Genomic DNA, 14,228 nt, shown 5'->3' with positions numbered 1-14,228 from the left:
TATAGATTTTTTGAATCTATATTAAGTAGCCATAGCCATGGCATCGAAAGTTACGGAAAAGCTATGCTGCGGTTGCGGTAACCGATAGAGTGGATGCAACATTTACAGGCTATAAACATTGATTAAAAGGGATTAATTGTTGCAAAAAAAAATTGCTTAAATTCCCTGCGCCACATTACATATTAAGTTGATATTCGAGTTGCTCAACAGTTCAACTGAAAGTTACCAATATGGACATAATTGAGATTTACGAATAGGAATACCACCAGAAATGTTCACGGATTTTATACAAGAAAGAGAGATACGCTTAGTTAATGACATGAATTCGTGACCTGACCACTGAGAATTTGTGCTGAGTTTTTCTATTAACCAGTCGTGTTTGTGATACGTCGAACCATTGGCTGTACTTTGAGCGGCCTAATCCTGTTGAAATAATAATACTGTAGACACTGTAGAATTTTTGCAATTTTTGTATTGAGTTCTTTTTCACATAATAATCTTCCGATGCAATATGAATTTTGGTGTTGTTAACATAATTGTGTTGTCACCGCTGGTTTGTCATTGCTCTGATCACGGTAGAGTAAAATAAACCAATGAAAGTGTAAAACAGGTATGGTCTATTGTCCGCCCGGAGGACATAAAAATTTTATTTTCGTACTTAAACGCACTCATTTTCATATTATTTTGACATAAAATGTGAGAGCGTTAAAGACGAATTCGCCGATCGACGAAAAGTTTTGTAGTGGTCCATGTATTGTCCAAAATTTTCATCATTTGCCGGTTCGATGTGCTTGAGGGAAGCCTATTTTGAATGAAAAATAGTTATAAAACGAGCGACGATCGATAGGGTAAATCAGAGTTAATTTGGGAATTGCTAATCAGTTCGTGAAATTGTCGAATTGAGTTACTTCACTCGGTTTTATTATCATTCGCAAATTCCACCCAAAACAGATAAAAATCCAAAGCGTCGCATTGGAGCCACCAAGGCCCAAACAAAATGAGAATTTGGAATGGTAGGACTGTATGTCAGATACGCATCAAGTGTAACGGCCTTTGTAAAAAATATTCCATATAGTAGGTTCCATATTTTCTCGATATTATGCAACGCATTCAACTAATCATAAAAATACCAATTTGGGCGCCTAGTAGATTTGCACTTCTGTTGCAAGAATTTATTACGAAAGGTTTCGCTATAATCTTTTATCTAGTAGATTGATCGATTTCAATGATAGATGGAATGAGACTTAATAGAAAATAAATAAATTTGAGATGAGTTTCGAAAAACCCCGACCCGGTCTGAACCCGATCCGTATTGAATTTTTGAAGTAACAGGTTGTGTGTAATCCGAAGGTGTCTGTACCATTATTTTCATATATTTAGCAGTAAATTTAATTTGATTCAGCAGTATATTAGTGTTGCAGCAGTATATTGCGTTCATTACAATAGGAACATTGCATTTGAAGAATTTATTTTTAATTGAAACATGACGGTACAATGAATACTTTTCACAAATAATGCTCATTAAATTATTGCATCGTTCGTTTGAAATTCAATTTCGAAAACCGAAAAGTTGATATGACGTCACTATTATATCAAGCTTCTTTTGTTTGACAGCGTGTGACGTCATTAATGTGCATTTTCAAATCAATGTTAAAAATACTTCCAAATCAAAAACGATGAAAATAGTTTAGATTTTGGAGTTTGAAAGTGTTAATAATTCAAATGAAAAACAAAACTTTTTTCATCCGATGTTCCTATTGCAAAGCTGCTCAGCTGGCACTACAAAGATTGATTTAACTACGCCACATTATCCGATATGAAAAATATATTTCTAAATTCGGTGACGAGTTCGCAAGTAAAAACAAACCTTCCTGTCGGCAAAATAAAAATCTCCAAACAGGGACGTAATGTACTAATTCCTTCTCATGTGCACCTAAACACATTCATATTCCAAAATACGTTTATAATAAAAAAACGTTCGGACTCCGCCCTGTACACTCATCTTGTGTGTATTGGCCTAGTTCAAGTCTACAATTCAAACAACAAATGATAAGTTAGAAGTTGATAAAACATTTCTTGGTTCTGAAGCGATTTTAATCACCAATAACTCAAATTCAGAATGGAGTAAATGGATAGAATTAATCTCAGATCTAGCTGCTAGCACTCCAAGTGTAAATTTTCTTAATGTAATTACAATGTCATGACGAATTATTTGAAATTATCAACCACTTATATGCAGAACATACATTTTCCTACTTGTAAATGTAGCCCTTTGAAGCATATAATTCAGACATACATTATCAAATGCAACATTTTGACTAAAACTTGTCGCTAAATGACAAACTTTATACCAGACAATATGACACGATTATATCACATATTATGTGAAAGCACCACAGCACACAGAACAACACAACTCTCCAAATCGTCTAAATATGTTAAGTATAGTATAGCATATCGGTGGTGAATTTGCATCTAAACAACCGAAGCATCTATGAAATTAACAAAATTGTCTTTGTTTTAAACTTGTCCCCACCACACTCGTCTCTGAGCTGAAATGATTAATTCGCTAAATTTTCTAATAACGTTCATTCATTTCAAAATTTTATTCAGAGCAAGAGGATATCCACACCCGAATGTCACATGGCGTCGTGAAGATGGTGCCGAAATTGTTCTAAAAGACAGCATCGGAACCAAGCAACTGGGTGAGTAAGACGACTTTTTGAACACGTTTAGAAATGGGTTGACTTCAGATTTGAAAATGTTTTTGTTTCATTACGGCCAGAAAATGCGTCATTCCCGTCTAGCTCAAAAACAGTTTTCACATTTTCTTGCCGCAAGCAAACAAATTACGGAACTGTTTTGCTGGAATATTTGTTGTTTCAAGCTCGTAAATATTGTCCTCGCCTTCGGCTTGAACTACAAACTTCTCACTTATCTCAACAACAAATAACCTAGCGAGTCAGTAATGTATTATTCATTATGTGAACGGAGAAATAAGAAAAGTCGGTAATCTAACAGCTATCTTGAGCTGGATATATAATAGCTGGATGTTAACACCACTGTTAAGACGATGTTCTTTTCGAATGTCCTATGAAAGCATGAGCCCGTTAGAGTAGAAAGAGGAACATTTTTATTCTTCCAAAAACAAAATCCGATTTTTCGATTAAATGCAACAACAGTAACTATACCTTCATCCACCAATAAAACGAAAAGTTGTACATTCCATTTTACAAGTTGTAAAGAAGACAGTTTTTCGATTGTAGCAGTGGAGCTGCAGGAATGTAGGTAAGGATAATGGTAATTATGGTAATAAAGACGAGGGTAATGTTTATCGACTTCCCTTTGTGACATCGTTCACCCAGACGGGAAAATAAATTTAAAATATAAAAACGAAACGTTTGTTGACTTAGTGGAAGTTGAACGATAAAATGAGGAAAAATTAATTTGTTCCTTTTTGACGAAATTACATAGCAAAAGTAAAAGAAAATGTGCAGCACTACAAGGTTGATTACATCACTGCCATTTACCATAAAAATTAATTAATTAACAAAATTTTTAATGTTTTACAATTTTCAGTAACTTCGTACGGCGGTGAAATTTTAAAATTAACAAAACTATCTAGGAGCGAAATGGGTTCATACCTTTGCATTGCAAGTAATGGAGTTCCACCTTCCGTTTCGAAAAGAATTTTGCTTAGCATTCACTGTGAGTATATAAATCGTACATTTCATAATGTTGTTTTTTGCTGTTTTTTTTTGCCCTACCTAACAATTCGTTGCATTTTTTTATATATTTAATTTGCGTATATATGTTGGGATGCGAGCGAATGAATGGATATGAGTTGAACGTACGAGAGCTGAATATTTTGTTTGAAATTAATATAAATGATTTGGTGAGAGGCGGATTAAGGTTTGCAGCGCCACTGGCAATTAAGAATTCAGTGCCACTTTTCTGTGGATTTTCTTTTTAAATTCATTATTGCAAAATTGAATTACTAATGTTTTACTAGAGCTCTATAAACACTGAGTTTTTAGACTCGATGTACGAAGTGCATGGGTTTTTTACGTTTACTTCTACGTTTGTAACACGTCGAGTTCGAATCCCCGCATAAGGTGAAACCTTTGTCAAGATGTTTGTCAAGATCTATAACTAGAAAAACGCAACTGATTATAAAAAATTCTTTTCTTTTTTTCTAATGATCAACTCTAGTCCAAGTACAGATGAGAAAAATCGGATGGAGATAAGATGGGAAAAGATTTTTGAGCGCATTACAATGAAAGGCACTGACCACATCAAACGAACGAATTAGCAAAATTATCACGGGATCGAAGTTTAGGGTCCACGAACTGAGTCTGAGCCAGGTTGTAAAGTGAAGGTGGTGCTTGTTTACTCTATCTTGAGTAAAACGGATTTTCATAGATTATCTTTATTTGAAAGGACTTCAAGTACGTAGGCGATATGTTTTCAGTTTCCTACCAAAATGGCAGAGAGCCACCAAATTGGATTTTCGTCAAAAAGAAAAAAAAAAGTAAAATTGGGTCAAAAGGTTGGTTATGTGTTGAGTGTCTGTTTATAAAGTAATTTATGAAAATTGTCTTCGTATGGGGTTGTGAAAGCAAATTTAATGAGGACGTTTAGATAAGTTTAAATGGAGATATTTTAAGTGCGGTGTTGTTGCTTTTCATGGACGACTAGCCATATTGCTTACAATATTCGTACGGATCACTATTATATTTTAAGGGATACATTTTGAATCCACCAAATACGTGAGAATCAGGCTAGTTATGTACATAAGACGCACTAAGACTAAGACTATGCGAACAAGTCGCCATATGTTTCGAGATATAAGAATGTTTAATGAAATATGCAGCAGCACGCAAGCGGAGCGATATAATGCGACTCGGAATATATAGACACAGCGTGCGATATTTGTTTTTAATTCTTACCTTCAAAAACCATCTGCTTCATTTCGGTTAAGATTCTTAGTCAAAAGGAGGTTTTCGTTGAATTACAAAACACTAAAACGCAGAACTAAAAGCTTCCAGCAAACTTAAGGTCCCAAAATAACCGTATAACTACATCCGTCACTGGTTAATATCTAGCTAGGAAAATTGCTTTCGTTCATTTGAAAATGAAAAAAAAAACTTTCATGATGAATACACACACACTGAAAATTGTGAAATCGTTTTGTTTATCTTTCAGCTGAGAATACCAGAAAAGATATTTTTTATTTTAATAAACAAATTGGTCGAATAAGAGAAAAAATTTAGCGGAAAAAAAACCACCAGACTGTTTTCAATGTCATTTTTATTGCACATACCATGATTTCGGATCTTGTCTGGTAAAAAAAATTAATTTGAAGTCAAAATATTGATTCGGTATCCAGGTAGAAGATGTCAATGGATGGTTATGTAATAGGAATGATGTGCAAATGCAGTAGTGTTCTATTACAGTAGTTATTAGTTGATCTGCGGGTACATCGATGTCAAAATAAAAACAAACAAAATCCATATTGAAATTTATTGAAAGGCAAGTGCATAATTCAATACTTTCTGTCTGTTTGTTTATGTACCTCTGAATGTTTTTAAAGCGTGCTTGTTGTACAGTTACACAGCGGGTACCGAAGCAAAACATAACTGCCTCTAAAAGTATATTCCACTCTATATTTACCAAAACTTTATTAATGCACGTGATTTCTAATTAATTTAAATGAGAATTTGTTTTATTTTGATAGCCGAACAGCTAGCGGGTAGTTCTGCTCTAATAGAAATGCTCTAAATAATTTGTAGAGCGGAGTGAAAGCTTCCGCTGGAATTGGTAATGGTAAAACGTGTTTATGGTAAAATGGTGAAATTACCGTAAGGATTGTTTTGCTTCCAATACCTTCCGAAAAAACCAAGTAAAATTTTCTATGTTGAAAGTCTTATACAGGGCTTACTTTTAGAAATTTAAATTCCTAAAAATTCCAAAAAATAAATTCAAAATCTTTCGGAACTTGTCAGAAATAAAATTCCCAAAAGGTAGAGGCCCATGCAAATACAAAAATTACTGTTTTACAAATTTTACAAAGACATGAAAAACAACTGAAAAGGCCTTAAAAACGACAGCTACAGTTTTAGATAAAATGACGAAATGTGATGGAAAAATTTAGGAATTTTTGAGAATTTTATTTCCTAAAAAAGACCCTGATGAACGTACAAAAATCGCCTTTTTTAGTGTTCAGCAAGAACATATTAAACCCAAAGCATAAAACTATTAAATACACAATTCCGTAACAAAAACTTGTAGCATAAAACTTACTTACATTATTTCTGGCCAAGACATTATATAAATCGATTTTTCACAATGAAGCCATGATGGCTCATTTTTGGCCAAATGGAGAAAAATTTAGATCTGGTTGTACAGTGAACGACATCTCAAATGTCTCACTGTCAAATTTTTCTGAGAATTTTATTGTGTCATTGCAAATTCACAATGACATTCTCTGAAAAAAATGACATCATGGCTTCATTGTGAAAAATCGATTTAAAAATCTTGGCCAAAAATATGTCAGTAAGTTTTGTGATTCTTTTTTTTGCATGACTGATTTGTGGAGTTCTATTCTCTCTCCCATCTTTAAAATATACTTTACGATGAAATAACCGAATTTTTAAACTGGTCATTTATTTATTGCGAACACATTAGTGAAAAGATTCTGGTTGGTAGCAGGGACTATTTCTGAGAAATTTGAAAGAAGTTTTGTAAACTTTCGAGGAATTTTATAAATTTAGAAATTTTGAGAAATTTTTAAGAAACTGATTTCTTAAAATAGCCTCTGGTTCCATGGGAGCCAGGATGTAAGTTAACCTTTCGTCAGCGTTTCCATTCTCTTTGTAAGTCGCCAGAGAACTATCATAAAGAAATCAAGTAATTTCAATTTAAATGCTCATCGCCTATTTTAGCGAAATTATCCCAAATTTAGCCACCACAACAAAACGAAACTTTGTTTAAACTACTCAATTCACTCAAATTTTTAAAACTCGCGTCCATCCCTTCCATTCGGTGTCATATTACTTTTATTAAGCAAGTTTAATGTACGGGTGTATATACTGGATTCAGTTATTTTTTTATTCACTACTTCCAGCAGCTTGAAAACTTAAACGAAACTAACCACATGTTGTTTTGAGTGCACAAAGTTCGAAAACAAATTTCACGTAATCCTTTGTGAAAAAATAGCACCATGTCATCAACTCATACAAAAAAAAATCTTTTTGTTTTCCATGGAAATTGATTGCATACTTCTTCTATTACCGAAAACCTCCGTTAAAATTCGATTCGTCAAAAGCATAATTACAAGCACCTTTTACTAAAACCATTCAAAACATAATTTTCGTTTGCAACCTACAATAATAGTTGTTTGTTGTAAGTTGACCTATACTGCGGTATCTAATGGACACATTGTAACATGGAGCTCAGCCATCACTGTACGTATAGAAATCATCCACAAAAGCTTCATAGGTTACAACATATATGTGTGGATACATTCGAGTCTGTGATGCACCTAAACTGACGTTCATTGCTTGCTAACCCATCGTAAATTGCCAAGATGGGCGGAATTTTATTTGAAAGGCTAACTCTCTGGTGTTTTTCCCCTTGTTATTACAGAAATTTAAGCTTTTTGATAGAAACTTCGCTTTTTTTCTTACTTTCTTGTTGTTGTGAAACACTAAAATAAAAAACTTTTTTTTCTAATTTTTCATTACATTAGTTCATCCTGTTATTAATGTACGAAATCAGTTGGTTGGATCTCCATTTGATAAAGATGTGACAATCGAATGTAACGTAGAGGCATCGCCTAAGTCTATTAACTATTGGATCAAAGACACAGGTAAGCGTTGACATTTTTATTAATTCGATTGTGGTGAATGTTCTTAAGTTATAGCGTCAGTAAATCCGCTGTATCAAAAGACGACCCACCACGATTTTGTTACAATTTAAATAATAGAAGCCCGTAACTGAACCACTTTTTTATTACGAAATTTAACAGCATTTTACATTATTTATAAATAAAATAATTCTGACAAGTTCTTGGAAGGTGGAATTGTACCAAGAATCGATGCAACATTTCCGCGCTGAATTGAGATTGATAATCGCTTTAACAGAAAACTCGTCACTCTGTTCCCATGAGTATTTTCAGGCCGTATTTGTACTGTTAGCTGGTTATTGTTGATCGTGTCTGGGTTTTCTGCGAGTCTTTTTAGAGCTCAATGCTGTAGCCTCTATTTTCCAGTTCCAGTTTTTGTTGCAAAGTAACAGGATCAAGAAATCCCTAGATTGACTCTAGTATGATTGATGAGTAATCAATGTATATTAGTAGAAGACACGATGCCCGAGTAAAAAACATCTGTTCATGATACTTGCATAAAGGGAAATAATAGACATTTAATTACTGCTCACAGTCTCACAATACAATAGTCTAGTTGGGTTAGAAATATACCTCCGACACAGACCACCTGCGTGAAAGCTGATAAAATCAAAATATTTATGTTGGCTGAATTTGTAAACCTGCTATTAGTATAAGAACAGTCGTTCAAGAAAATACAAGTGGGACATCTTATCCTCTTCCTGAAACACTGATTGTTTGAACTATTTTCGGGTATAATCAAAATTCTTGAGATAGTACGCTTGAAGTATAAGATGACAACTAGAGGTTTTCTCATTCGATACGGCATCGGATATAAGGTTTCAGCATGATCCGTGTGACGACCTTGGTTTTGTTTTAAAGCTTCAGTTGTTATATAAAGTTTAAGTGGTGGTTTTAGTCTTTTTGCCACCATAATCCCCTTCATACACTCTTAGCAATTATAGGCTAATATGTAGAGGAAGTTCATGTTCGCGTGCTGTAAAATTTTTAAAGAGAAAGATTGATTGCGATGAGTAAATGTTGTTATTTCTTGTCTTAATAAAAAAAGCTTGAAACTAGAGGTGTTCGTCAAGATTGAATTTTAAGATAAGTGTCAGATGTGTGGCGGGCCTATTCGAATATTCTTGAAAATTGATTAAATTATTTCTCTAAACTTTTAAAGCATTGCAGAGTCTCAAGCCCGTGAGGAATGTATTGAAATGAACAAAATGTCCCGTCCAAACTTGATGCTTTACTTTAGATTCGTAAAATAAAAGGTTAAAAATTTTTTATTTTATTGACAAGCGAAAAAAAAGACAATAAAAGCCGCCCTTTTATCAGAATAATCTAAAGTTTATTGCAAACGACCTGTTCGTTTTAAGATCTAATACAAAAGAGACAAAGTACAGATTACATGACATTCACAATGATGAAAACGTGCAATCAATGTTGTCCCATTAATAATCAGTGTAGAGCTATCATCGCATAATTGTACTCCAACAGAATGCATTAATTTTCGCTATTTTGCTAATTGTGCATGATAGACAACAAATCATTGCTCCGCCTTAAAGTCAGTCATTCAACATTTTGAAATTTAATCACGACTCAAATGGCCGAGAATGGTTTGATACGCGAAAAACGAATTGCGTTGTTTTGTACTCTTCTCCAATATTACATTTAGCCACCTCTGTTGGTGGTGTAAACCTTATAAGAAGCCTTTCCTGAGAGTATGACGTTAACGGTTGAATACCAGAATGCGACTGATAGTATTGATTACAATTCGTCCAGGACATGGGTTTAGTAATGCTGAGAGAATATTTTGGATTTTGCGATTTTTGGAGAACAATTTTTATGTTTCTGCACTTAACAATTTGTAAATTTGTTAAAGAGAACATTAAACTTGGTTGGAGACCATACTTGCAAGATTTCTGACCCATGTTTGCTCAGGGGTTCGGGTCCTTTGGACTCTTTGCAAATTTGTAGCACGCAAAAATGTGTTACTTTTAAAGGAAAAATTGGTTTGTTGGTGATAACTTATCGAACTTGCAGAAACCTTTGAAGATTGTGTAAGTTTATGTAATCTGCACAGGTGTTTTGATCTTTCAAAAAAATATTTTGGTTCAGAGAAATAATCAAAAAACCAATATTTTCCACCTAAATGTCGGCTACACATTTGCTAAGGGTCCATCGCTCTTAAAACACAATCGGCATAAACAATGGCTTCAAAATAGATGTGATACTGTACGTTGCCAGATTATTAAAAGTGCTCAATAGAAAGCACCCTGGGCTCAATGTGATTTGTAATTGAAGTTCACGATTACATTTAATACTCAGACTCGTCGTTTTCATACATTATATGTCTGAAAATCAGAAATGTAAACTCGAACGACATTCCCGAATTAATTTAAGTGAGAATTGTAGAAAATAATCACTACGAACAGGCTTTTGCTTTGTTTCTGTTACAACTACCGACACTGTACATATATTGTTTATATGCATCGTAGAAGACAGTTTATGTTCAGCTCAGGACTCAGCTAAGTTAATTCAAACATGTCATAGTGCCAGTTTGCATTGTTGAATGATTAAATAATGTTTTGAAATGGATATATAATGAGCGTAGAAGATGTTGCTTTTTGTCGGTTCGATTTCATTGGAAATGTGTTATAGTCGCTAAATATAATGCACAGAAATGGCGTGATTTGAGTGGACATTTTTAATAATTTGTTGTTCGGATTTTGTTTTTTGAATCAAACGTAATAAGAAACCCTTACTGAACTCAAGTCATACCAATAATTATCCATCGAAGTCATTGTCCCATCGAATTGTTGAATATCAATTGGGCGACTGCCTTTTATTTTCTATTTAAAACCCCAGCCGATGACATTCCTAAACACCAAAATCAAATTATCAAAACATAATAAACACAAAAACCACTTAATCTAATCGGTTTCAATAAACCAATATTATCTACTCAAAAGCTTATATTTTATCACCCCTTATATCATCCCTTTTACACGCTAACGAAAGCCCCCAAACAAAAACCAATAACAATATTACACACAGTGGTAACATATAGACTTAAAGAGAGCGAGAGAAAGAGATCGGGTAGTCAGCGGTGTGTTTAAGAGGTATAACGAATGGTTTAGGATGGTTAGTTGAAAGATATAGGAATGGAATTGGGAGAAATATGTGTTTATTTCTGCTGGAAATGTTATTGTACATATAATAATGTTCATATACGGCATTTATATGTATCTATACCATATACACACACCATCATCCATTTATAGATATACACAAAATGGTTTAAGCATCTGAATTTCTAAAGGAAATCCCATTTTATGTTCAATCAACAGGTGAAATGATAGTATCGTCACCCAAATACAACGTACAGGAAATTTCTCAGTCACTGTACGAAACTCATATGACTGTGACTGTAAGGAAATTTCAAAAAGAGGATATCGGATCGTATCGATGTATTGCAAAGAACTCCTTGGGGGAGGTCGATAGCAGTATACGATTATATGGTAAGTAATAGATATTTTATACCGAACTGTCGACATCATTATTATTATTTTTTGTGTGTTGTTGTTGTCGTTCTCTTTTAAAATGATTTCCAATTGATTACGATTCACACTCTCATTTAACTCACATATTCTGCAACAGGCATGAGAGCCGTCCAAAATCAGACGCCGGAACTTTTTGATCAAGCCGAGCTGCCGGCGTTTTGGCACCTTGTGATTTCGTTCCCAGATAGAAAGAAAAACTGAATAACGTCTTTAGTTTCCCTTTAGGCTCCGATAGGGGTCTAATGCAGGTCATACGAAATTAACTCAAAGAACACGTGAAAAAGTCGACAAAAAGTTCAATGTTGTTCAATGGAACTTGGTACACAATTTATTCAAGGAAGAATCGCTAAAACGGTCAGCTTTCAGATTCATTTTGAATACGTTGCAATAATTATAGATGCAGTGGAAAGCCACAATAGTTTACTGCAAATCATACGACATTGAACTTACTTATTGTTGAGCTTTCTACGAAGCTTTTGATTTGATTTCGAATGATCTCAATTAGCTCGGTTCCAAGCCTGATCTCATAGTTAAAAATAAAGGAAATCGTTCATAATAATTGTTCTAGCTACACCCGTATATGGGCTGAAGTAGCCACTAATTTTCTCGTCAATGGTATTGTCTAATATTTTATTTAGTTTTTCGGCGACTGAACTGTCGGTTATTAAATATTTCTTGCAAATTTTTCTACGTAAAACTGGCTGCCGCACCTACCAGTTTCGTCATTAATTTGAGCCCGGTAAATTCGTATAGATAGTGGGTCCAGGTAAAGCAGCTGTAGTGAACTTAGAAACAGGGTTCTGGTTGACTGTACCTGCTTTCCTTGATTTACTTCTCATTCAATTTTTCTTTTAAAAAAATCACACAAACGTATAAAGCCGACATAGTCAAAGCCAACAACAGTCATTGTTCGGCTCTCATGTCTGCTCTACAATAAAAAAGAAATTTAAAGAAAAATATTACCCCGTCAACAGAAATACCCGACCCAAAAAGTAATACATTTTCGCCGAAATACGGTGGCAACAATTTGAATGATGTCATTAAACCATTTAAACGACCAAAAGTGACATATCAACCGGAGGATGATGATCAATTAGGTTCGGCCGAAGACTATGATGAATCGGAAACACCAAATACGTTCACGAAACCGACAAAGATACTTCACGAAAATAATGGCCGGCACAATAATGTAGCAGTGTTTGGCGGTATTGCGACAAGGAAACCGATGTATCCAATACCTGAAGTACGCGGTTCTTCCGATAATGAAGTGTCGACCGCGTTATCGTCGGCAACAACTGTTGGTTGTAATTATCGTTTATTTTTCGTTGTAAATTCAATGGTGTCATTATTGAGTTTTGGCCGATTTTTATCATAATAATAAATATTTTATGGATGCCAACCATAGTAATAAAAAATAAAAATTCATGAAAAAAAAAAGATTATTATTTAGCGGTTGTTGATGATACTAACTATTTTCTATATACAAAAAAAACTGGTGTAAAAAAAAGCATTAAATTATTATATAAAATATATATTAAAAAAAGGCATACGACGACGAACACAATATATTATATATGAACATCATGATGATACACACACTTGTTAATAATTTTTTTTATATATATATTTAAATGAATTCCATGAGCTTGAGTAACCTTTAATTAATTAATTAATTGTTTTATAAACTATATTCTCGGTTAATAAAATATTAATTACTGTTAGAGCTTTAAAAATGTAATTAATATTTTCACTGATTATATTCCCAGCTCGACCATTTTAATATTCAAGAGACGAGCGTTGATATTACCAGCAAAATATTTCATCCCAATAAATAATAATATTTATTGCAATGAGCATACACATTTATGTATGATGTGATTGTGTGTCTATTTATCTAAATTAACCAAATATTGTCCGTGTGAATTATGGAGGATGGTTTTCGAATTTGAAAATAAATTCCAAGCTCCCCGCTAATTTGTTAACATTTTTGTAATTAATATTATCAAATGTTTTTGAGTGATTGTGTGTGTGTGTGTGCTGTCTATACTCTATACACCCGGCAAAATGCACCGATTCCATTAATCACAGTGGAACGCACTACGACGAATTGCATTCCAGGACGAAAATTATTATCAATGTGCTCTCTAGTATAAATAACTAATTTATTCGTTCGCTGATAACATAAAAGGTCTGCTCGGATAATGTAATTAAAGTGAATTTCAGGAATTCATTACTTCACAAAATAAATGTTGAATTGTGGATGGACTTATGTTTTGTCAATTTTAGGATGGCGATGATGTGCTCCTACCTTGTGTGAATGCAGAAATACATCATAGCACATATGCATGAAAAAATCACAGAAAATTACGTTATCGGTTCCTCTTTCAATATCAGTTCAAAATTGAAAAAGCCATACATACAGTGGCTAGCATTTGAAAACCAGCCAGTCAGTGTTAAGAAATTTAAATTAATCCACATCGTCCAACTATGTGGATGGGCTGAATACTTTAAAGACTTTCCATATGTGACATCCTCTCAGAGAAATGATAAGTGGCCACAAGCGTTACAACATATCATTTCTCTGGCTTTCAATGAAGTTGTTCGTAGCAGTTCGATTAACTATGCAAATTTTGGTAAATTGCTCACTCGGTGCAGGTCGATCACTATTAGTTATTAAAAGTGATGATTATTACGGTTTTATAGTTTTTGAAAGAAGATATCATCGCACGTTTGCTGAAATGTATGCTAAAGTTTCACCAAAGTTTCAATACAGC

At 33.8% G+C, this 14,228-nt stretch overlaps 1 protein-coding gene across 1 annotated transcript in view; it reads left to right on the top strand.

Moving 5' to 3' along the window:
• Positions 1-13,932, top strand: part of LOC119068825 (lachesin) — a 61,703-nt gene extending 47,771 nt beyond the window's left edge. Inside the window, exons 6-10 of the mRNA XM_037172597.1 lie at positions 2,614-2,705; positions 3,580-3,708; positions 7,751-7,870; positions 11,242-11,412; positions 12,429-13,932. Of these exons, the coding sequence (XP_037028492.1) occupies positions 2,614-2,705; positions 3,580-3,708; positions 7,751-7,870; positions 11,242-11,412; positions 12,429-12,829 (913 nt within the window). The 3' untranslated portion in view covers positions 12,830-13,932. The remainder of the gene's footprint in view (positions 1-2,613; positions 2,706-3,579; positions 3,709-7,750; positions 7,871-11,241; positions 11,413-12,428) is intronic.
• The last annotated feature ends 296 nt before the right edge of the window (positions 13,933-14,228 follow it).

The sequence above is a fragment of the Bradysia coprophila genome (genome assembly GCF_014529535.1).
Source record: "Bradysia coprophila strain Holo2 chromosome X unlocalized genomic scaffold, BU_Bcop_v1 contig_20, whole genome shotgun sequence".
NCBI classification, from domain to species: domain Eukaryota; kingdom Metazoa; phylum Arthropoda; class Insecta; order Diptera; family Sciaridae; genus Bradysia; species Bradysia coprophila.
The sequence above is the reverse complement of the archived record's forward strand: the minus strand, read 5'-3'. Positions and strand labels throughout refer to the sequence as shown.